The sequence below is a fragment of the Hirundo rustica genome, chromosome 1 (genome assembly GCF_015227805.2).
Source record: "Hirundo rustica isolate bHirRus1 chromosome 1, bHirRus1.pri.v3, whole genome shotgun sequence".
Lineage (NCBI taxonomy): Eukaryota > Metazoa > Chordata > Aves > Passeriformes > Hirundinidae > Hirundo > Hirundo rustica.
The window spans coordinates 89,494,594-89,517,261 of NC_053450.1; the positions used below are offsets into that span (position 1 = coordinate 89,494,594).

At 42.2% G+C, this 22,668-nt stretch overlaps 1 protein-coding gene across 1 annotated transcript; it reads left to right on the top strand.

Annotated features, from left to right (window-relative positions):
• The first annotated feature begins 4,202 nt into the window (after positions 1 to 4,202).
• Positions 4,203 to 16,175, top strand: SMIM13 (small integral membrane protein 13). The gene is made up of 2 exons (XM_040082741.2): positions 4,203 to 4,350; positions 12,772 to 16,175. The coding sequence occupies exons 1-2, from the start codon at positions 4,275 to 4,277 to the stop codon at positions 12,963 to 12,965; spliced, it is 270 nt and encodes an 89-aa protein (XP_039938675.1). The 5' UTR covers positions 4,203 to 4,274; the 3' UTR covers positions 12,966 to 16,175.
• The last annotated feature ends 6,493 nt before the right edge of the window (positions 16,176 to 22,668 follow it).

Consider the following 22,668-nt stretch of genomic DNA (forward strand, 5'->3'; position numbering starts at 1 on the left):
TAGAACAAAAACTGCCTGTATTACTTTAACTTGCTCTTCCTGCCCATATTCATTTTACTAAGCCTTACTTGCAATAATAGCCTTTGGCGAGACTCACACTTCATCAGCGCAGGGTGCAGAGGATAATAAACAAACAGGAGGCCATGAATGATGCAAGGATCTGGCAAACAAAAAAAAAAAACAAAACAAAAGAAAAAAAAAGTGGCTGAAATTCTTTTTCAGGACAAGAATAAAGGCTTTATATAGAATAATTTCTCTGCTGCTTACATATAAGTTTTTACAGCTAGTCAGTGATTTCATTCTTACTTCTGCTGTCACCCTCTAGGTAACCAAGAGTGGGTTTGCTGAAGTGCTGAGCGCTTGCAACATTACCCGATATCAGCAAAAGCTGTGCTACAAATAAAGGGAGGCATGAGATTTTCCCCACATGCCAGCTCAAAAGCAGGCCAGAAGGAGCAATCAAAAATCATTTGATACTTCAAATGAGTGCGTCTGCCTCAGCCCTTTCCCAGGTGAAGGAGGGATAACAAGATCTCTCCCCTTGTCTTGCTGTGCAAACACAAACAGTGGTTAACTGGCTGCTGTGAAACAACTGGTTGGTCTAGATGCATCAGCTCTCACACCCTGAAAATAAGGTTTGTGCCCTCAGCATCTGCACCCCTCTTCCCTGAGCTAAAGAGTCTTTAGCTCTCTTATTCACATAATTGTGGGCCCCTGCTGCTTTGAGGAAATGTGTCAAATGCTGCTGCTGTGAGCCAGCCCAGGGCTCGGTGCATTGTTGGGCAGAGGCCCCCTGAGTGCCTCCTCACCAGTCTGGTGCTGCAGTCCTGCTGCTGCCCGATGGCATGAGCATCCCCTTTTTCCTACCACTAAAATATATCTCAGCGTGTCTGTGGTTGTACACACTGAGAGAAGATGTGGGAAGATTGATCAGTGTTGAGCACCACAGGGAAAAGTGTTAAATGTAGACTATCGATAGTGTGCAGTGAGCATGCAACAAGAGGATGGATAGAAGGTCATAATGTCATGAATTTTTCCATCCTCCTCAGGGAATGGATGAGCTATATCCAATTCTCTGACTCTGCATCACACATACACACTTAAGGAACTGGATATACCAAGATTAGATTTGTATAAGTAAACTTATATCTGAACTTCAGTGAATAGAAAACCTTGTGTCCAACAGTAGTTCTGTTTTCTTCTGTGTGATTTTTATGGGGTTTTGAAAAATAATGATGTCCACATTGCAGCTCACCTACCCCAAGTGCATCATGATTGGTATTGTACAGATTTTTGGCACATTAGCACATGAAATGACACCTAGTGGGAGAGATGTGTATTTATTTGTGTCATTTAACTTTTATCTGAAGAAAAGTCTTGGGTAAAATACATGTAATATTTTTTCATTCAGATGGAGATCTGCATATAAATCTTAACTGACACAAAGCGGCTCAAAAGAAAGAGTTTATTTCATGTATTGGGAGAAATAGAATTAACAAAGATTGTGTTGACCAAATGGTTGGAGGAAGAAGAGTTTGTTGTGTATCTCATGGTTTGGTTATAGTGTAACATACCCAGTTTCCCCTCACCTATACATCTATCTCCTATACACCTATCTCCTATTTAAGTGCCCCAGCCATTATGCCAGGAAGTCCTCTTTATGTCTGTCCTGAGGACAAATTCAGTATGAATTTCAGATAATCCATATTAGCATTCTTCAGTCTCAGGCAAGAGATTAGAGGGAAAGTCTGGAGCAAGGAAGACTTATCCTCAGTGCAGGACCAGGTTAGGGGACACTCAAACAAAACTGAAATATCTTGAGTTCCCCGGGCTCGAGAAGTTGTGTCCTTGACTGCTGAGAGAGCTGGCTGATGTCACTGTGAGGCTGTTCCCAATTAGCTTTGAAATACGCTCTTGACAGGGAGAGGTTCCTGGAGATTGGATGAGACCAAGCACCTCTTCTATCTTCAAGAGGAGCAAGAAGGAAGGTCTGGAGAACTACAGGCCAGTGAGCCTCATCTCAGCCCCTGGAAAGGTCACAGAGAAAATCCTCCTGGAATTAATGTGGTCTCCAAAACCATGAAGGTCAAGGTAATTGTGACTAGTCAGCATATATTTAGGAGCAGGAAATCGTGCCTAATTCACCTGATGGCCTTCTACAACAAGGTGGCAAGCCTGGTGAATGACCTAGAGAAAGAGACACCTAAATAAGTAAAATGAAGGTTTTCCAAACTGAACATGCATTGATTAGGTGGTATTCAACCTGTACAGAACATAGGACAACTCCAATTGCTACTCATCTTCATTTTTTACTCCCTAGTCGGCTAGAATCACAGAGTATGCTGAGTTGGAAGGGACCCATCAGGATCATCGAGTCCAGCTCCTGGCCCTACGCAGGACACAGGACACCCCAAGAATCACTGTGTGCCTGAAATTCCATATTGCCTTGAGCAGTATTCTGTATGTTTGATCATGCATGTACGAGCCATGTATATGTGTGTGTGTATATATATATATATGCACATTGATCACATATAATTATTGCTCCAAAATTACTTGAATCCAAGATTAATTCTTTCTTCAGTTCTGAATGCTGTGTGTTTCTCCAGTGCTTGGGGATGTGAAATTATTATTATTATTATTAGTGTTGTTGTTGTACCACTTTGGAACCATTGAATGATATATTTGAAATATTTTAATAGCCCTAAAATGTGACAGCTAGTTTACAGAAAAGAGAAGGTAGCAGTCCCATATCCAGAGGAATTACTCTAGCTGCAGATGATAAGCAAAAAATCAGAGAAACAGAACTGTGCAGCAAGGAGGAAGCTTACTTTAAAAAAAAAAAAAAGTAAAAACTGATACCACTTTGCTTTATTTGCAAGACAAAAGAAACCTTGCTTAAGTCTATGTGAAAAGTGCTGAGGTGACAATTATAATAACATCTAAAGTTCGGGAGTCACGTCAAAGTTAAAACTTGGAAAATAACAGAAAACATTTCAAATTAAATGATACTTGCAAAAGACATGCTAAGTGGTTTAGTACTTCGGGCAGAGTATTAAACAGGGCTTGGAATGTTGGGAAAAGGCGGCTAGGATCAGAAAGAAAGAACTCTAGTTTGATTTGGTGAAGTGACTACAAATTTAAGGATGTGGATGGAGGACCGCATATGCAGGTATTTTTAGTTTACAGACACATTGAAAGGAGGAGGCATGTGCCATGCTCAGAGTCCAGGAAAACAAAGAATTTTTAGCTTTGCTTAAATGGGGATATTTTTAAATACTACATAAAAGAAACAAAGAACTGGACTAGCTTTCTCTGATTTGTCACTACAATGGTGGCATGCCCATGGGAAACTAAGCTTCTGTAATCCTGGATTTACACATATTTCCACTAGTTTTAGAAACATTAACCAGCACACTACACTGGAAAATCGTAACTTTATTCCAGTGCTAACAGCAAAGTCCGTATCACAATCAAGACTGTCTCAGTTCTGAGAGATACTATTTCCTCAGACTTCTTTTAAGTGGGAAGAGCCAACTTTGATGTGCCACCATCACGTCAGCAGAGGGCAAGAGCCAAGGTCAGGTGGAATTCGAACCACGGCAGGGCATAAAATCGCTTCCTTGACTAAGGCCTGGGTATTCCTGTTGTCCCTTTATACAATCCCACTGGAGGTACGCAAGGGCACGAATGGCAAGAGGAAGAAAGAGGACTAAGAAATCAGTTTGCCCCATCCCTAAATCTCAGTCAGAGAGTGACGGAATCATGGAACGGTTTGGGTTGCGAGGCACCTTAAAGATCATCCAGCTCCCCGCTGCTCGGGGCACGGACACTTTTCACCAGACCGAAAAGTTTTCTGAGGCGGCTCAGAGTCCCGTCCAGCCTGGCCTGGAATCACCTCTCCGTCTGTCTTACGGGCTATCTCCGCCTCGCACTGCCCCGGCCGCCACCGCCGTCCCGGGGCTTTACCACACCAGCCGTTCCCCCCCCCCGACACAGCCCTCACCGCCCCCTGCCAACACCACCGTGCCGCAGGGCACGTCGGGACTTGTAGTCCTCTCCTTCGGGAATCACCTTTCGTCTCCGGCCGCTGCTGCGGAAAAACAAACTACAACTCCCAGCATGTCCCCCGCCCCACCCCGCGCCAGCGCGATGCCCTGGGAGCCCCGCCCCGCCTGGCCGCCGGGTCGATCGGCGGCGGGAGGAGGAGCAGGAGCGGGGCCGCCGCGGCCGCCGGCCCGGCCCGGGTCCTCTCGGCTCCCCCCGGCCGCGCCATGTGGCAGAGCATCGGGCTGACCCTGCTGGTGATCGTGGCCACGCTGGCCTGCGTGCTGCTCTTCATGCTGTGCGGTGAGTGCCGGGGCGCGGGGGGACGGCTGCTGGCCCGGTTGCTGCGGACGGTGCTGGTGCTGCCCGCCCGCACTCGCACCGCCGCGCCGGGCTCGCAATCTGCGGTGGTTCCTCTTGGCTCCCATTGACTGAGGGAAGGAAAAGGGCACCGTGCCCTGGTGTGTGGGAGCGTGTGTGCTGCGCAGCGCCCTCTTCTCTTTGTTCCCGAGTTGTTTCCAGCCTTGATATACTCCCGGAGCCTTACTTCGCTGTTTAATTAGGCGTTTCCTCTGAAATTGAGGGCTTTTTATAGTGATGGGACTCCTGAGCAGTCACCCTGTGCGGCTTCTACGTACACCGGTCTGAAATGCCAGTGAGCGCCGGAAGTAAACTTGGGACTGGCATCCCTCAGCTTCTGACATCTCTTGGCTAGAATTGATTGAAGACAGCTCTTAGGAGGTTTTTTCCTATGAGGATCGAGAGGAAGAGGCTCAGGGGAGACCTCATCGCCCTATACAGCCACCTGACGTGAGACTGGTGGTGTGGTCCGTCTGCTGTGCCTGCAGTGAGAGGCCCAGGGGAAATGGCCTTAAACTGAGACAGGGGAGATTCAGATTAGATATGAGAAAATAGTTTTTCATTGCTAGGGTGGTCGGGGATTGGAACAGGTTGCCCAGGGGGGTGCTGGAGTCACCATCCCCGGAGGTGTTCAGGAGGTGTCTGGATGTGGCACTGGGTGATGTTTTAGTGATTTAGGGGTTACAGTGGTAGTACTGGGTGAATGGTTGGATCTTAAAGGTTTCTTCCAGCCTTGATGATTCATCCAAGGTTTTTTTTTTTTTTTTAATATGCAGAGGAAAGGATTATCCCAAATGGGAGGGATGACTTGCAGGTCTGTTGGAGTTCATGGAAGGAATCAGCAGTACAGTGTGTGAATGTTGTAGCCAATATGCGGAGCATTGGAGCTCTCAAAACAAACAAACAAAAAACCCAAACATGCCAGCAAATTCAAACTATGCCGTAATATGTGATGAGAGGCTTGTGAGACTTACAAACCTACCTGGCACCTTGGTAGTTTCTGAAAAACTGAGGGAGCAAAGTGAAGATTGATGTTTAATAGTTTAAAAATTGCTAATTTTTGTCAAAATGACAAAACACTGTGAAAAGATTTTGCATTATGGAGGGACTGGATAGTGAAATGGGAATTGAAGTCCAATATCAACATGTATGAAGTAAGGCACATAGAAAGCATGAAGTGTATACAGGTGTAATTTGTATGGAGAAATATAGTGGAATCAAACTGAGCTGCTATTATCCCAAAGAAAGGATTAGTTGAAGTAATTGCAAGCATTTCTCCAAAATATCTCTGTAATGCTTTGTAGCTAGCAAACAGGCAAATCAAGCATTAGAAGCCTGAAATAGAAGAGAAAATGTCATTATACTGCTATAGGAAACATCCATGTGCATGTGTCTCACACAGAGTATTTTCTTGTTAAAGTATATTACCTCATTAAAAAAAAAAAAAAAGAAATCTTAGTTTCTTTTTAAAAATACAGGGTTTCCTTAGCAATTCTTTGTTGAGAGCTGTGAAATTATTTCTGCATGAAGAAAGTCGAAGCAGGTTAGATCTGTCAAGCCTGGAAAATAGATGATTGGAGAAGAGGTGATAGCTATACCACTGAATAGGATGTCAAAAGTGAAGTGGGAAGCATCGTGAAATGTCATCACTGCAGAAGAGTTGGAGTACATGGAGTTAAATGGTCAAGCAACAGGCTGAAAACAAAAAATTGTTTTACTTTTACACAACGGGGAAATAATTCGTAAGCTCATTAACAAGGAATATTTTGGATGCTGGAACTTCTGTCATTTAACGTTCCTGGAAGAAAGGTCAGCATCTTGGTCATCATCTTGGGTGAGGAAATCTGTGAAATACTGATAACTCGAACTGCAAGGCTATACTTCGCTTGGTCGTGTGCTCTTTTCCTGCACTGTCTGTTGATATAGACTAAACAGTGACCTAAGTAGATATTTATTCGAGTTTCTGTACCCTCATTAGGTGGTGACTAGCCACTTTTCAACTTTTAGAAGATGCAGCACGGTAATTGCTAGGGTTTTTATACTTTCAAAGTATGCATACAAGATCTTTGCTTCCTATCTTGCTGAAAGAGTAATACAATTTTGCAACCTGTTGTTCAATCTCAGAAACAAGCATGATTTTCCTCAGGCCTTTCTGCCTTTGTCTGTATATGACAAATGGAATTGAAATGCTGAGCATTAACGTTGGCTGCTAACATAATCATTTGCCTAGTGCTTTCTTGGTTAAAGAAAGTGGAAGTAATTAATAGCTTTATTTTTAAGTGGCTTGTAAATACTTAGCTGTTTGGGGTTACATATTGGGCATTCATCTTGAATTCCACAAGTACTTCGCTTTGAATCCTTCATTGTATTTTACTTTCATCAGTGTTAGACTTAAAGTCACCTAGATTTCAGATGTACTGGACACAGGAAGCTGACACAGTCATTGGGTTTTCTGTGGGGGGATTTGAACTATTACTGTGTTAGAGGTGACTCAGTGGGATTTGATAGTGATTTATAGTGTTTGTAATAATTTTTCCATCACTCAGCTTTTATTAAATTAATTAATATTGGCTATACCACTTATAGGTCTCTTGTCGTGGAAAATATTCAAGGAAAACAGTGTCAAGACCACTGGTGGGGGAAAAAAAAAAAAACAACGTACTTTGAACTTAATTGTTTATCTGTGCTAGTGACAGGCAGTTTCCCTGGGAAAGCTGGAAGGAGTAGCAGCCTGTAGGAGAGAAGGTGGAGAAGAAACTGCCTAAGTGCTGTGTGTGACAGGATATGAGCAAAAGCAAAAGCCAGCCTGTGAGACATACAAATTAACAGACAAATCTGACATAGGAAGGGCTGGATATAATCTGGAGTAAATAAAATAATCTGATCTGATGATGAGAATATTTTCCAGCCATCTGACAAGAAGTGTTGAAACAGCCTTATGAGAAGAAGGGTCAAGAGTGTAAAGAGCTGGGACTTGGATTTTGAGTGCCTCATGAAAGGACTCATGAATTGATTGCCTTCAGAGAGTAATAAACTTAAATATCCAGGAAGCATCCTAAGATCACATGGATTTCTGCTGGCCATCCACATATGATGTCATACATGCTATCAAAACTTAAATAATGAGAAAAACATTCACTTTGCCATTTTTTTTCAAAGTGAACAGATAACATCACAAATTATCAGAAGTTACTTTGACTGGTTCATCAGCAATGTGAATTAGGCATTTATTCAAATAAATGACCTGATTTCCTTTTCTTTAAAACATGTCTGGATGCTGGCAACTGCTACTTTCAGTGTTAATCTGAATTAGTTAAGAAGCATGGGAGGCTTGCAGCTAGCATTTGTAAACTGATCACATCTGACACAGAAACCATTGAGGAACTGTAAACACAGCAAATTTTTCAGTTGCTCTTTTAAAAGTGGAACTAAGATAACTTGCTCCCACTTTTTTTATTCCCACCTTTTCTGATTTTCTGCTTTAGTGTATTCCATGTACCTCTGAGACAGGAGAAACTTGTGCACAGTCAAGGATATAGGATAAAATACCAGCCAAGGTGAACTCTAGTGCTGCTTACCTCTGTGTATTTGTTTTATTTTCCCAGTGTAGTAATGCATGAAGCCAAGTGAAATTGCCAAAGTGCCTTCACTGGAACAGATGGAAGTGTTCATGTCGTTTGGCAAAAGAGGCTAATGAAATACGGTTTGAGACGTACAACCTTAAAATAAAAATCTTGTAACTCTAAGTGCTGAAATGAATGTGTGGTTCGAGTCACAAGTATGAATTCAGTTGCAGATGGGAAAACATTTCAGCCCTAAATTCTGCCTGAATTACTTTTCTTTAATGCTTTGTTTAAACAGTTTTGTAACTACCCTCAATGAGTGATTCTTGGGAAATACGTTAGCAGATAAGGAAGGTTGTGCTTGATTAGACTACACATAAAGAGAAAATACCCTTTAATTTGAAGTTGAGTTTTGAAACTGTTATAAATGGGAGATGAGAACAAGTTTCCTTTTGCTCAGTCAGCAAGCAGCAAATAGTAGTGCTGCATTAAATGGGAGCAGGTTTAAGGAGCTGTGCAGAGCCATGCACCGTGTCACCTGATGTCCTGTCTTATCCCAGTGTCAGAGCAGCGCTTCCTTCAGGCTGATCCTCTCCATAGCAAAGCTGTCCACTAGGGTAGTATAGTAGTGCTGTCCTGTTTCAGAGATGTGGATGAAGTGATTTGTGCATGGTTGCAGGAGTTATCTAACAGAGCTCAAAGAAGAACCCTGTTTTCCCAAAGCTCAGGTTAGCATCTCTAGCTCCATGCTCATTTTTTTGCAGCTGTAGCTGCTTAGGATTTTCTGTGATGGACACTTCAGCATTTGAATATAGGCAACATTCACCATGGTGATACCCCAGTTCTAAATTAGTACCCATGTTCTGGCATGGTAGGATCCTATTTTCAAATCAGTAGGGACACAAGTAGAACAATCTTGCAAGACTGCACAGGAATTCCCCAGCAGAATCAGAACTGGAATCTCTTCTCTGTGTTGTGCAGTTATTGCATCACTGTCCTGCCTTTCTTCGTTTCATTTGTATTTCATGTAAGAAAAATCAAGTTGCTTTTCCCCAGTGCTCCATATCAACCCTGGGGGTTTCTTTTTATTTGCTTTTCCTGATTCAAACGGAAGAGGAAAATGTGCTTCAATAAAGAAAATTCTGTTAGCTGTTGCATACAAGCTAGTGAAAAGTGAATGAAATAGATGGGCCTGAGATTTGTTACCCCTCACTTTTGGAGAGGGAGTAACTTTGTAGTTGCATCACTGTTCCTTTACAAAGAACCAAGAGCTGATGTGGGAAGTAACAGAAAAAGTAGTTTTAACGAAGTCTAGTCAAATCGTAGAATCTGCTTAACGTCTGAATTGCATGGATGTTACATACATCCTCTATGAGTTAGTCAAAGGCTTTGACTCACAGCCCCATCTTCACAAACACGTTGCATTGTGATTTATTAGAGGAGGGTTGATGTACTGATGGCACGGTACCAGGTATGGCTTAAATGTCTTTGCATGGCATCTGACTTTGGCATTTGTAAGTGGGATGGTGGTTCCCAGCTTTTAATGAGTACTAAACTCTGCAAGGCTGGGAGCTGCTGTTTTGCCTAGCTGCAGAACTCTTGTAGATTAGATTTTGCAACACTGGATTTGGGTACATGCTACATCAAGAGCTGGATCCCCTGCTTTGCATTGGGCTGATCTATATTTGATCTGGCTGAGTGCTTTGAGAGGCAACTTCTTTCGCCAGTTAGTGTAGAAATATTATGTATTATAGTCTGCGTGTTGTCGCTGCTTGTTTGCTGAAGCGTGTTGTGGGTGTTCTGTTCGGCTTCCACAGGCTCAGTCAAGCTAAGGATGATTTTAAAAGGTGAATCAAATAGCTAAAGCAAATAAAGCAAGCACTGAAAGACTGATTCTAATCAAATGTTTTTTGTATGGTGAAGCTAAACCAGTAGGACTTCTTTGAGAGCAGCTTACCGGAACAGAGTGGAAGTGTTAAGAGATGCAAACCAGTGGTGGCAGTTACCTGTCCAGGAAGAGCTCTGCAGCAAAAAACCTGCAGAGCTGAACTGAGCCACATACAGACATGAATGCCTAGAGATGCCCATTTTCCTTTTTTGGTGTGTGTATTTTAAATTAGTTTACAATTATTTTCTTGTTAAAAACACAGTTTTGTAACTTACAGTTCTTCAGTGTGGCACAGTGCCGGGTGTTACCGGCATTTTGCAATGTTCTTAAGAGAATGAGGAATTAATAGAAAATGCACTGTCTTCTGATCCAGAGACAATGTGAATTTGTCTCTAGGCTTTGTGTCTGTGTGTGTGGTTTTGTTTAATGATGCATTTAGCTGATATTGTTGCTGGAGAGATTTTTTTTTTTTTTTACCCAGAATGACTTGTTCTTTAGTAGTCAGGTTATTTCCAAGGAAATTCTTATTTATTTAATAACAGTGAGGCGACAGGGAGGCTCAGCTGAAAAGGCAGTCTTAACTTGATTTGGACAAGTGTGTTGTTTGGGATTTCTTTTTTTTTTTTTTTTTTTTTTTTTACTTTCCATCCAAGTTGGCACAGTAATTAGAGCAAGTGAAATAAATAAATCTTTCTACTTTGATTACTTTGTACTTAAAGGTCTCTGGTACTGGCTAGGAGACCTTGTGAGGTTTTTGAAATTCTAGTTTTCAAGCCTGGTTGCCCTCTCACTATTACCTTTGGCTAAGCCTGTTGCAATTTTCTTTTCAACCCGCTGCGCTGTGGTTTGTTTCATCTGCCTGGTACCACTGGTCTGTTTGGCTGATTATTTGTGTTGTGTTTGTAGACTGCGACTACAGAGCTCTAAAGTCTGCTTGTGGTACTTGGGGTTTTGGATACTTAGACCATTCTGCTCTGCTCTCTAACTCAGGCCAAACACTGAAAAGAAATTAGTGCTGTTTTTCTTGAGAGTGCGAATGAGCTTTGTTCATTCTTTAGTACTTCCCCAACACACACCCCGTAGTAATTCTGGGTGTTAAGTAGCCTGTTTGCAGTGATGGAGAAAGCATGTGGTTCACTTTATTTAGCTTAAGTTAAAATACCTCTTTTAATAGATTATTTATTTACACCAAATATACTCAAGTCATTCTTCTGTAAAGTGCCCTAAAGCCCTTCTGGAAAGGCCCTGAATATTTTTGGCTCATTCTCCTCCCTCTTCCCTTTCAATGGAAGCAACTTTCAAAGAGCTGCTACCTCAATTTTTACTTTTAGTTCTGAAATAAAAGAGAAGCCAAACCCAGCCATCTACCATCAATATTTTTTTTCTAGGTGCAAGGGAATGTAATGCATTTGCAGGATGTCAGATTCAGTTTAATCACGAGTCATTTAATGGTTTAGGTATTCACGGGAAAGGAAATACTTGTGTAGGCTCTAGGAATTAATTTAGATGGTAAAAGGTTGTCATATAAAAGCTATACTTCAGTTTCCTCAGGAGCAGAGAAGTTACTGAAATTTAGAAACTGCAGGATGTGAAAAGTATTCCAGGAAGGAGAAGGGTGGGATCTTGTTTTTCTCATAAGGAATGGATTGCCCTATTGACTCTGATTACAGAAGAGGAAGAAATACAGAGGTGCTTATATAAGTGTTATTTATTTATTGGTTAGTTGTTAGTCTTTCTCCCCTCTTTCTAATATGCCTAATACATTAATCACTCCCAGAGGTCTGCTTCTGCCAGAAGCTGTGTAATTGGGAGGACAGTTTTCCCTAGCTCTGGAAAATAGGGCTCTTAAGATCTGAATAGGTCAGCAGTATAGGCTTAAATAGCTGGCAAGACCTTCTGAACAGAGAATGGGACTATTAATATATAGCTCTGCGCAGGCCAGATGGGTGTTGGTGTTGCAAACAACATTTGTATAGCATTTGTTTTCACTGAGCTGTTTAAATTTTGCTCCACTTAACTGTATTTCACAGAGAAGTTGTATTCCTGTTCAGTGGGTTCTTTTAAAAATGAAGATTCTGGCTTAGGTTTAGATATATTTTATATCTACTTTTTCAAGGTTTTTTGGCTACCCATTATGGAAACACTTGGACAAGACAGGAGGAAGAGCAGGTGGATCTTAAGTATTTTTTTAAGATAGATTCTAGAAATGTGGCCATCTCAGCTCTTCACTTGCATCATTTTGGGACCTAGAGTATTTTAGCGGTGAAACAGAACACAGATTTACCACTGAATGTTTATTTTACTTTAGTGGGATTTGGGCACAGTGAGGGATCTCATTGAATTTGGGGGATGTGGTCTTTTAGTGAACATAAGGAAGACCGTGTCTGTTTCAGAAGAGGATTTATTACAAAATATTATATTAATTTGAAGATCTGAGCAAGTGTGCTTAATAGTGATTATGCAGTGCAACTTTTAAAATGTGATTTCCAGAATATAGTGTTTGCTGAGTGAGGGGAGAAATTCTAGTGCTTTCACAGTGGCTGTGTAATGAATCCTGAGTCCTTGTCTGAGATACAACCACAGGACTTCTTTTTTCCTGACATTTAAGATCTTTCTCTGTGTGATGGCAATGGTGATCACCCCCCTACTGCTGTGGCAGTTCAGTTTGGAATGTGTAGGGCTTTTCCTGGAGCTGAAATGTTGCTTCTGGATGAGGACGAACTTTATGAAATTGAATTGTTTTTTATAGGACTGTAAAAAGGAGTGGATGTGTTGCGGAGGGATGTTTGGGTTGGCAAATAGAGGATGGGAGCTGATCAAATTTTTTTTCCCTTTTGTGATATACTTAGCTGGAGAGCTGACTATCAACTTGAATGAAGTAACTGAGCAGTACCTTTTTTCTTTCTCCTGCAGGATGGTATGTGGTCTGGCAATTGTTTCTGTCGAAATTCAAATTCCTGAGAGAATTGATAGGAGATACGGGGTCCCAGCAGGGAGACAACGAGCCTTCAGAAACTGAAACTGAACAGGAAACTCCGCCCTCGCCTCAGAGAGGGAGACAGAAATCGGCTCGGCAGCGAAGGGCACCTACGGAAGATACGACTTAAAGTACTCCATTGCACTTCTGAGTAACTGTGAATGGTTAACACCTCTGTCCCGTGTCCTTCGGTGGTGTGATCTGACTGAGAATCTGACCTAAGAGGTAACACTGATCCCTGTGGACCTTTACTTCTGAGCTCCCGATGGATGATGCTGCTGTGGTAGAGGTTCAGTGAGGGTTTCAGCAGCAAGTCACAGAATACTGGGAGAATGGAGGGGTGGAGAGAAATCTCCATCACAAAAATGCTGAGCTCCTGTATCTCCCGTCTCAGCACGCGGATGATGAAGAGGTCCTGGACCATAGGCTTAGCCTTTGCATTAGTCTGAACATAGTAAACATTTCAGACTCGAAACAGTTTATAAATTATTTTTTCTTTACAGCACTGTAACTACATATAGTGAAATTGAGTTTTATTTCCATAGCTGTTTATGAATATATATATTTTTTCAACCTTGAGAAAGCATGTGAACTAAAAAACTCAGCTGAAATAATATCCTGCTTTAGAATGTATTCTAAAGTGAGATTTTAGTTAAGTTCTTGTATATATAAAAAGTATAAATGAAATATGAAAAATCCTAATAGGTGCACATGATTTGGAGGTTTTTATTATCTCCTCTTTTTTAAAAAAGAAGGAGATGTAAAGAAAGCAATCGGATGGCAAGACCTGTTTTCTTGGTTTTGGTACATAAGAAAGATTATAGGTTAAACAGTCCTTCTGAATGTTTTTCCTGAACCTTTCACTCCAAGTCCAACCTCTGCTGGAGACGGGGAGGTGCCTGGGTTATGCACTACTCACTGTTTAGTATTCTGAAGAGTCATCTTTGGACACTGAGCACTTCTCTTAGCTCTCCTTGTACACCTTTACATCAGGTATTTGGTATCTGACATAACTTTTTTCCTAGAAGCAGTTAAGGCTCTCTTACCGTTTGTCAGACATCGCTGGGACACTGACAGCGTTCCAGCAGGGAATTTGGTACCTCGTGTTTGCTGGAGGACTTACGGATTTTTACCGGTAATCAGCAGTTGCTCCTGTTTTCTCTGGGGATGAGTTCTGCAGCTATTTTGACATTACACTTCAGAATGAAGAGCTCCACTTCTGTTTATCTAGCAGCTCTGAAGACCGATGCATGAGATTTTTGAGACAAGAGGAACCTGCATGTACCACCTCTGATGTGTGTATGAGAGAGAACTACCAACAGGTCTCGTCTTGAACAGCTTCATTTTTATCTATAAGTTTGGATATCTAGTAGTAATGTTTGGATCATTGTTCCGTGTAGAGAAACTTAATCAGGACTTTAAAATTGGTCTTGTGTTTTCAGCTGTTAAGTTTAAACCTATGGCTTCCAAATTGTGGTTTGGTTCAGGTATATGGCTAAAAGCAGCAGCATTTAGGTTTTTCATCAAGTAGGCCTACATCTAGGAGAAGAGCACTCTGTTAGTGCCTTTATGTTTTGTCAGTTTTGAATAGTGATCCAATGTGGGGCATTCACTTCTTAAAATCATTTGGATATTTCATTACTAACATACATAAGATCAGCCCTGACTTTCCTTTGGTGTCTGAAAGACTTTGTTTCATTTGCTAGCATGTATATATTAAGCATAAGGTTACATTTTGAGGCATGATTAGGCAGTGCTATGCACATATCCTGTAAACATGTGTTGAAATACTGATTGTCTCCTCCTCTGTCCTGTGTGCTGGCAAGGGGATGTCTAATGATGGTTGATTGTCTTTTCTTTTTTTTTTTTCTTTAATTAGTAAAATTCCCATTTATTCCAACTGAGCAAAAGCAATCAGATCCTATTCCCTGCTGCTTTCAGTTTGCCTCACACAACTTAATGTCACAATTTTCTTGTGTGCTTATGTTTCGTCACATGGTGAGACTTCCAGTCTAGCAGTTCTGATCAAGTACTGGGACATTTTTCTTAAGAAATTAGCATCTTTGTCTTAATCTTTGCTAATCTAGGCTTGCAAATAAATATACTTACTCTGTACTGACATAGGATATTGACACTCCACTGCACCTTGCTTTACCTAGACTGTAGTACACAGAAGACAGAAGAAGGCTGATGCCTGTTGTGTCCCTGGCTAAGAGTAACTTAGAAACAATAACTTAGTCCCTGCTTCTAGGAGCTGTGAAGAAATGTGAAGTTATAGCAATATACTTAACTAGTTCAGGGTAGCTCTGAAGGTGCAACAGTCAAGACTGGAGCAAGGTAATGAAGGAGAAATCTCTGTGGGTTTGAATGCGGACACCAATCAAATATGCAATAAGATGGACGTGGAACCTTTGGTTAGCTCATCTACCCTAGCCAAACAACTTCCTTCTCCTTTCCATGCTGTCTGTAGGTGTACACCTCACTCCCAAAGTTATTTTCAGTCTCTTTCCTTTTTTAAACAGCTGATGCTATTTTTTAATGTCATTGTAGCTGCCAATAATGCTGTCTGCCTAGTGTATTGCATTAATGATCTTACTAGTAGCAGGCCAAAGGTAAATTATATAATGTGGTTTGGAAGATTTTTTAAATGCTAACGTCTTCTGTCAATGCATAATTTTTCTTGAAGGAAACCGTAGTGAAATCTTTGTACAGGGCCCTTCATGCAAACGTGTAGGAGCGAAGCTGCGTGTGTGGGACGCGTACTTGTGATAAGACCTGGGTTGTGATTGCTGGCAGTCCAATATACTCACGTCTTCAGGTGTTCTTACCAAGGTCCTTCTGAAGCGTTAGTGGTGGGTAAGCACTTAACTTTGAATGGACCCATCCAAGTCTGAAAACTTATGAAGGCAACAGGTGACACAGTTGGTCTTTGTTTTTTGTTTAGTGGGATCTATTTTTAAAACTGTTGCCTTATTGTTGCAGCCATTATCTTGAATGTATTTTGGGTTCTTATTTTAAATGTAGTCATATCATCTTTGTTGCAGGGGCTGTGTAACTTCAAATAAGCAGTAATTTCCTGTGTTGTATGTGACAGTGTTGCAATTTGTGATCACGTTGCTGCTTAATACCAGGTTTTACACTGAACTAGACCTGTGTATGTCCTTCTGTTTCACTCGGAAATGACCAGCATAAAGAATGTGTTCAGTGTGGTCATTTGCTTCTTCAGTGTTACAAAACTGTACCTAAAGCTTCTGTGATTGTCTGCTTTCATCATTAACTGTTCTTTTAACTGACTGCACAGATGAAAAATAAAGTAACCAGACTTGGTATGAATATCTGACCTGAGTGATGTTCTGATTACTTTTGTGAATGGGATTCTGTCTGTAGAATTAGACTGCTTGTTTGAGTGTGAAACACTACAAAAGAGGACTTGTCAAAAGTCACATTCTACCTGGTGTAATACCTGCAGATGACTTCATTGTAAAGGGCAAAAATATATTTGTGTATATATTTTAGAGAAGTTGTTAGTAAAGGTGTTTTTTCTGCCTTATACCTTGAAAGTTATATTTTAGCAACAAAAAAACCCAAAACAAACAACAAACCCCTGAAAAATCAAACCACCTCCCTGCGCTGCTTTTTTTTTGATCTAAGATTGGTTATAGACTCCAGTTTTTCCAAAATGAGTGTCTTGGTGAAGTAGGAAGTTCTTATTTTGGAAATGAAGATGTACAGGAGAAGAAAGTGACAACATCCTTCCTCCCTTACTGCTTCTGTTAAGTAAAATGCATACATTTTATCCTGGGTTATTTTATTTAATAACCAGACATTAAAAGAAGATTTTGAAGAAAAATCTGAAATGTCTTGAGAGAACAAACTGTTTTGCTGTTGCGCTACTCTTCTCACCTGTAAAAACAGGCTCCTAATGGAGTGCAGCAAAATGCCTTGGTGTTATGTGAGTTGAGCACCTGGGTTTCTCACCTCAGAAAGTTGGATTTGTATGTGGTGGTGTGTGTGGTGGAGCTAGTATAAGTGAGAGCAATCAGTGATGAGCAACTGGTATCGGGTGCATGTGGAACACGTGCTTGCTTTTCTGCTTTGGTGCTGGTCCCAAGGAACCCCTCTGTGGTCCCATGGGATGAATAAAGGTGCCATTGTACCAGTTTGCCCCAAGTTCCACCAAAAGCTGTTCTAACTGCTACTGTGCCTTCCCTATGGGTGCCTGTGCGCTATCAGGTGTCTCCAGTGGCCTTGAGTCTATGTAACTAAAACAAAAAATCTTTATAAAATACAAACAGTGTTACATCTTGCTTGGGTTATACTTGAGCATTTTTTGTCTGTGATCAGACTGGAAGCTGGCAGTGTGAATACGGTGGGTTTTATGTTAAATGTTTAAGACATGAATATTGCTGTGTTCTTCATGTCGACCAGAAGCTCTTATGTTTTGATCATCTGTAGGTGTTTGTAATCACAGTGTTATCTCTGAAAGCTGGATGGAAGGGAGACTTTCTGGCACTGCTTCACAGTGCCTGGGAGAAGGCTCCCATCTGGTCTAGGGCTAATGTGGAGGTGTAGCAGTGTTGGACTCCACCTCAGGCAAAGGAATTATTTTCACAAAGGGGGATATGGGGGGGACGCTGAAATCAAGTACATCCTGAAATTTATTTTCCATATGTTTCTATTCACAGGGCTTTTCAGTTTCCATAGTGGGAATAGTACAACTATTCACTTTGGTAGCTGAGAGACTAATACATAGGGAAGGATGGGATATAGGGCCATAATGTGGCCACTCTGCGGTCGTTGTCCAAGTATTGTACACATGCTATTTGTGGTGTACCTGCCTCTGCTGGCTTGTTTTGTGTGTACTGCCACTGTGACTCATCCCAAATGCTGGCAGTGTGCTTCAACTGAGTAGGGTAAGAAGATGTGGGGTCTGTGGCCTGAGAGGTACTTGCCTGTGAATCCTTTTCCCTGGGTCTGGGTGTGCTGAACAATTCAGGCAGCTGACTTCTGTCCACGCTCTATTAAAACATCCAGCCTTCTGTGCAGGTAACAGTGAAGTTTCAAAATGAGAAGTTAAATGTAACCTGTCTTCCTCAGAGCACTGCAAAGGAGAATACCTTGCTCTATGTCATATCAATTTCCTCTCCTCTGTAGTAAAATATTTTAACATCTTTTATGGGGAGTTGAAAGCCTTCTGCCAGCAAATTTGTTTGTTCACAAGTAACACAGGCTGTGGCTCAAAGCAAGTTTTGCTACTGCTGTGTGCTAAGTTGAACCACTGGGGTTGAAATTATTTGAATTTTTCTTCAACACTGAATTTTTGTTAGAGTCATTTTGTTAGAGTCATTCTTTTAACTTCTTAGCACAGTGCCCTGCTCCTTCTTATTTAAGGACTTAATTGGGAGCCTTCTGTCTTTGTGAGTTCTTGTTTATTTTGAGTTAATTGCAGTTCTTGTGGCAAATGGGGCTTTTGATGCCAGATGATCAGCTGTTAGCCTTTCCTGTGTTTAAAAATGTTAGGCAATTTCCTTGCCACGATGGAATGCATCAAAATCTGTCTCCTGCACACCACTTGTTTCCAACAAGAATGATCTCAGTTTTTAGAAATATAAAGTTTCTTCCCTCAAGTTCTAGAAAGACCCTGCTTTGAGAACATCCTCAGGAGAAGCAGGAGATGCTGCCTGGTGACCTGGGCAGTTGCAAGAGAGCTGAGCTTGGTGCAGGTGTCTACAAGGCATGAGGAAAGGATGTGCTTAGCTTGGACATGCCAGGTCTGCAGCATCTCTGCAATGATGACAATCTCCTAAAGTCCTCTCATATTGGTGGCTGGGTGGCACCACATCTGCTGTGATTTCAGACCCTGGCACAACTCGATTTTTGGGTTTCCAAAAACAGAACCAGTCTGAACATTCATCATTCCTCCAGGCTAGCCGAGAGGCCATGCCAAGGCAGGGAGCTGTGAATTTCACTTTGTGGCTCTGATTTGCAGGGGTCTTTTACTGAATTTCTGTGTTAGCCTCTTTATTTTCCAAAATCATAGAATCACAGTATGGTTCAGACTGGAAGGGACCCTAAAGATCATCTATTTCCAACCCTCCCTGACAGGGACAAGGACACCTGCCACTAGATAGACAGGGTTGCTCAAAGCACCATCAACCCAACATTTTCAAGACTGGGGCGTCCACAGCTTCTCTGGGCAAAATCACGAGGTTCGTTTAACAATTGCGGCACTGAAATACTAGCAGTGGCACTTACTGCAGCCTTAGTTCTTACATTTTCCAAAAGATTCACGTACTGAGGGTAGACTTGATTTTGCTTTTCCTTGTCCCTGCTTCCAGGATGTCCTCACGTTTCTCCTGAGCCCTGAAGTGATGTCATGGGTAGTGGAAAACGCTTATCCCTGAAGCGGACACTGCAGATTCAGCCTGAAATATTAAAAAAGGAATAGGCGGTGAAATCCTGAAGGCTTTTAGTATCCAGTTTGCGTTGGAAGGGCGCGTGTCACCACCAGGTGGCATTGGCCGCCAGGCTTTGGGGACGGGCCCTCCGTGCAGGGCCGAGGCTGCTGAGCTCCTTTGCCGGTGCTGTCGCTTTATATTATTATTGTTATCATTATTATTAGTAGTAGTAGTAGTAATAGTATTAACATTATTAATATTATTGTTATTATTTTATAGTAATTCTGCTGTAAGTCAGTGGGTTTGTGAAGTACAAGGCAGGTGCTTGTGGGAATTGAGCCCGGTTCTTGTTTGGCTGTATACTGCGAGCCAAAAATACGGTGGGAATGCATGGAGCCTCGAGCCTAGAGGCACTAGTGAAACAGTTTCCTTTACTTTGTAAAGGAAGGTGACCCCAAAACTATCTGCTTCAGGAAGGGAGGTTTCAAAAATGCCAAGAGAGGTCTGTTTTTCTTAACTCTCACCGTGCTTAAGGGGAAAAAAGCCTACAAAACACAACACAGCAAAACTTCTTAGGGTTACGTACATACTGTACCAGTGTCTACAGAAGCTTAGGAAAAGTGTTGGTTTTGTGGGTTTTTTTCCCTGGTCTGATGGCAAGGGCAAGCTGCCTGCTTTCTAGATCTCTTCAAGACCAGTTCTTGACAGTGCATCCTCATGCTTTGCACAATTGAGATATGATGTGGCATTCCATCCCATCAAAACTGGTCTAAATCCTGCTGGTTACTGAGCAGGTGAAACAAGGGCTCATGATCAGCTCACTTTAAAACCTTCTCCCAAAGTCTCATATTAGTATTAGTCCAATAGTAGCCTACTATGAATATAAAATATAATATAAATAGCACAATATTAATATTAGACTTGGGGACAGAGAGCCTGTGTAACATTGTCCTTGCATTAAAGACCAAAATTCTTGAGAAAAGCTAGGGGATAGAGATATGCTGGGAGCCTTGTTGAGTTACACTGCTGATGAGTCTGTATTCAGGCTAAGGGAGGAGGAAGCATTTTGTTGCACAGGGCTTTGGAGAAACCTGTTTTCCCTTTATTAAGTCCCTCATTTATTACTCAAGACTTAGCAAATCCCCATTAGCAAATCCAGCATTTACACTTAGAGGGTTACTGGCATTAAAAACAAATAATTGTGGGGTGCTTTTGTTTTGTTTTGTGTGTGTGTGTGTGTGTGTGTGTGTGTGGCTTACCAGGGAAATTCAGGCTTATTCCAGCTGCGCAGGTGTGTGCCTGAGGACTCTTCATCTGTTGTTTGGGTCTGAAGGGCTGCTGCTGTTGTGTTAGTGATCTCTAGTGCTTGCAAGACTGTTGAAGTCAAAACTGAGATGAAATGCTGGGATTAAAAATTGGGCTGTTTGTAACACCCAAGCAGGGCTGAGGGTGGCACTGGCTCTTACCCCGCTCCTCTGACTGGCAGCAGGCAGCTCCGTGGGGAGCACAAGTGCCACTGCAAAGGAGGTACTTGCCAATGCTCTGGACCACTGCAGCTGTGGCCACCCACTCATCCTGTGGGAGCTTGGGTAGGAGGAAGAAGCCTCTACCCTGTGGCCAGCAGGAGGAAGAGCTGAAGCCAACCTTTTGTATGTGTGGTGTTTAAGGCTAAGAAAGAAAGACATGGCTTCTATACTTCTCTTGTCCAGATTCCAGCCTGTGACTGACTAGCCAGGATCAGTCTACAAAACCAGGAACTGCTTTAGTTACACTCTGTTTTCTCAGTTCTCCAAGGCACTTGCTCTCAATTCATGTTAGGTGAGATGTGCTTGTCATCAGCGTTTTAGGACGAGATGTGCACGTCATCAACCCAGGACTGGAGGGTGCTGCAAAAGTAATTGTGATGGATAGCAAGGTGAGTCTGTCCTAGGGAAAGGAAAAAAGTGCTGGGATGAGGGGAGTGTGGTGGGAATGGTGGGTTCAGTGCATGCTGCCCACTGAGGAAACACAACAGACTAAGGGCATCATTTTGAGGTACAGGGACATGACAGGAGCAGTCTTTTCTAGGACTGCCAAGCACTTCAGTGGTGGCTGCAGCAACAGATTTCTTGGGATGGCCCACATGTAGATAAACACTTCACACAATAGGTAATGGAAACCTGCAATCTGCTGCCACAGATGTAATAAAGGCAAGGTTGTGAACCTGTGGGTATCAGCTAAAGGATACTTCCATGGGCAAATCCCAAGTTCGTGGGATAATGAGAGGTTTAGTCAGTGCTGTGTTCCCTAACATCCAATATCCAACGAAGTGAGTGCTAGGGAGTCAGCCTGTGAATGTACTCTAAACAGACCCAGCTGCCCCTTCAGAAATAGAATATGGGACTATGTGCTCCATGGCCTGACCCACCTGGGAAGTTCTTACTTTCTTAAATGTTGTCAGGCTGATAGCTAGAAATGCTCAGAGAACAAAACCAATGGAGTACACGCACATCCCCTCAACTAAAAAAGTCTCCAAAGACGAGAAGGTGGAAAACACTTCCGTGTTTCACAAGCAGCTGTCATATTTACTGCTGTGAACAGTCAGTAAGAAGCCAGCACTCAGTACAGCACATGGGAGGAGATGGCAGCCTTTCCTGCCCTGCACATGAGCAGAGGACCAGCAGAGATCAGAGCTGGGCTCTGCCTTTGGGCTTTGAGCTGCAGCCAGCAGGTGCAAGACTGTCCTATCCTCTTGTAGTTGATTTCACCTGTGTAAGGAACCTGTGAAGGGTTAATTAGTTCCTACTTGTGCAAAAGTTATTATTTGTTCTTTACCTAAAGAGCAAGAGCTAGGGACAAATCAGTCCTGGTGGACTCGCTGCTGTGTGTGTGGAGAGAGCTTTAAAAATAGATATCTGCTGGTGATAGAGCCACAGCTGTGGCTTTTGTGTGTGTAAGGCTTGTGTCTTCATCCCAGAGCCTGTGAAAAAGCAGCATAGCTGAGGAACACAGCCTGCTTAAATTACCTGCTTGTCACACAATGTCCTCCTGGGAAGCGATGGATGCATTCATGTAGGAAACACTGAATTTCACTTTTCTACTTGACTGGCTTTCTAATAGGATGAGAAACTGAGCAATAATTACAGGACATGGAGATTTTTTGTTCTGTTGCCATGCCTGGAAGTAGAGGTTGGCATTTTCTGCTGAAGTTATTACTTGTGAATAACTTATATGGATCAGATGGGTTGCTCCAAAGATTTTGGCTTGCTGTAGAAGAGATGCCACATGCTCCTACGTCTGCCTATTATGGGAATTTTAGCAGAAGACCCTTAGATTTAGCAGAGCCCCTCTGATAAGCAGATGATGAGCTGTAGTGGCTCCATATGAAATACATGAATTATGGGATTTCCCTTCATGCTGGAACAGCCTGAGGCAGAATCACTTGCTGGAAAACTG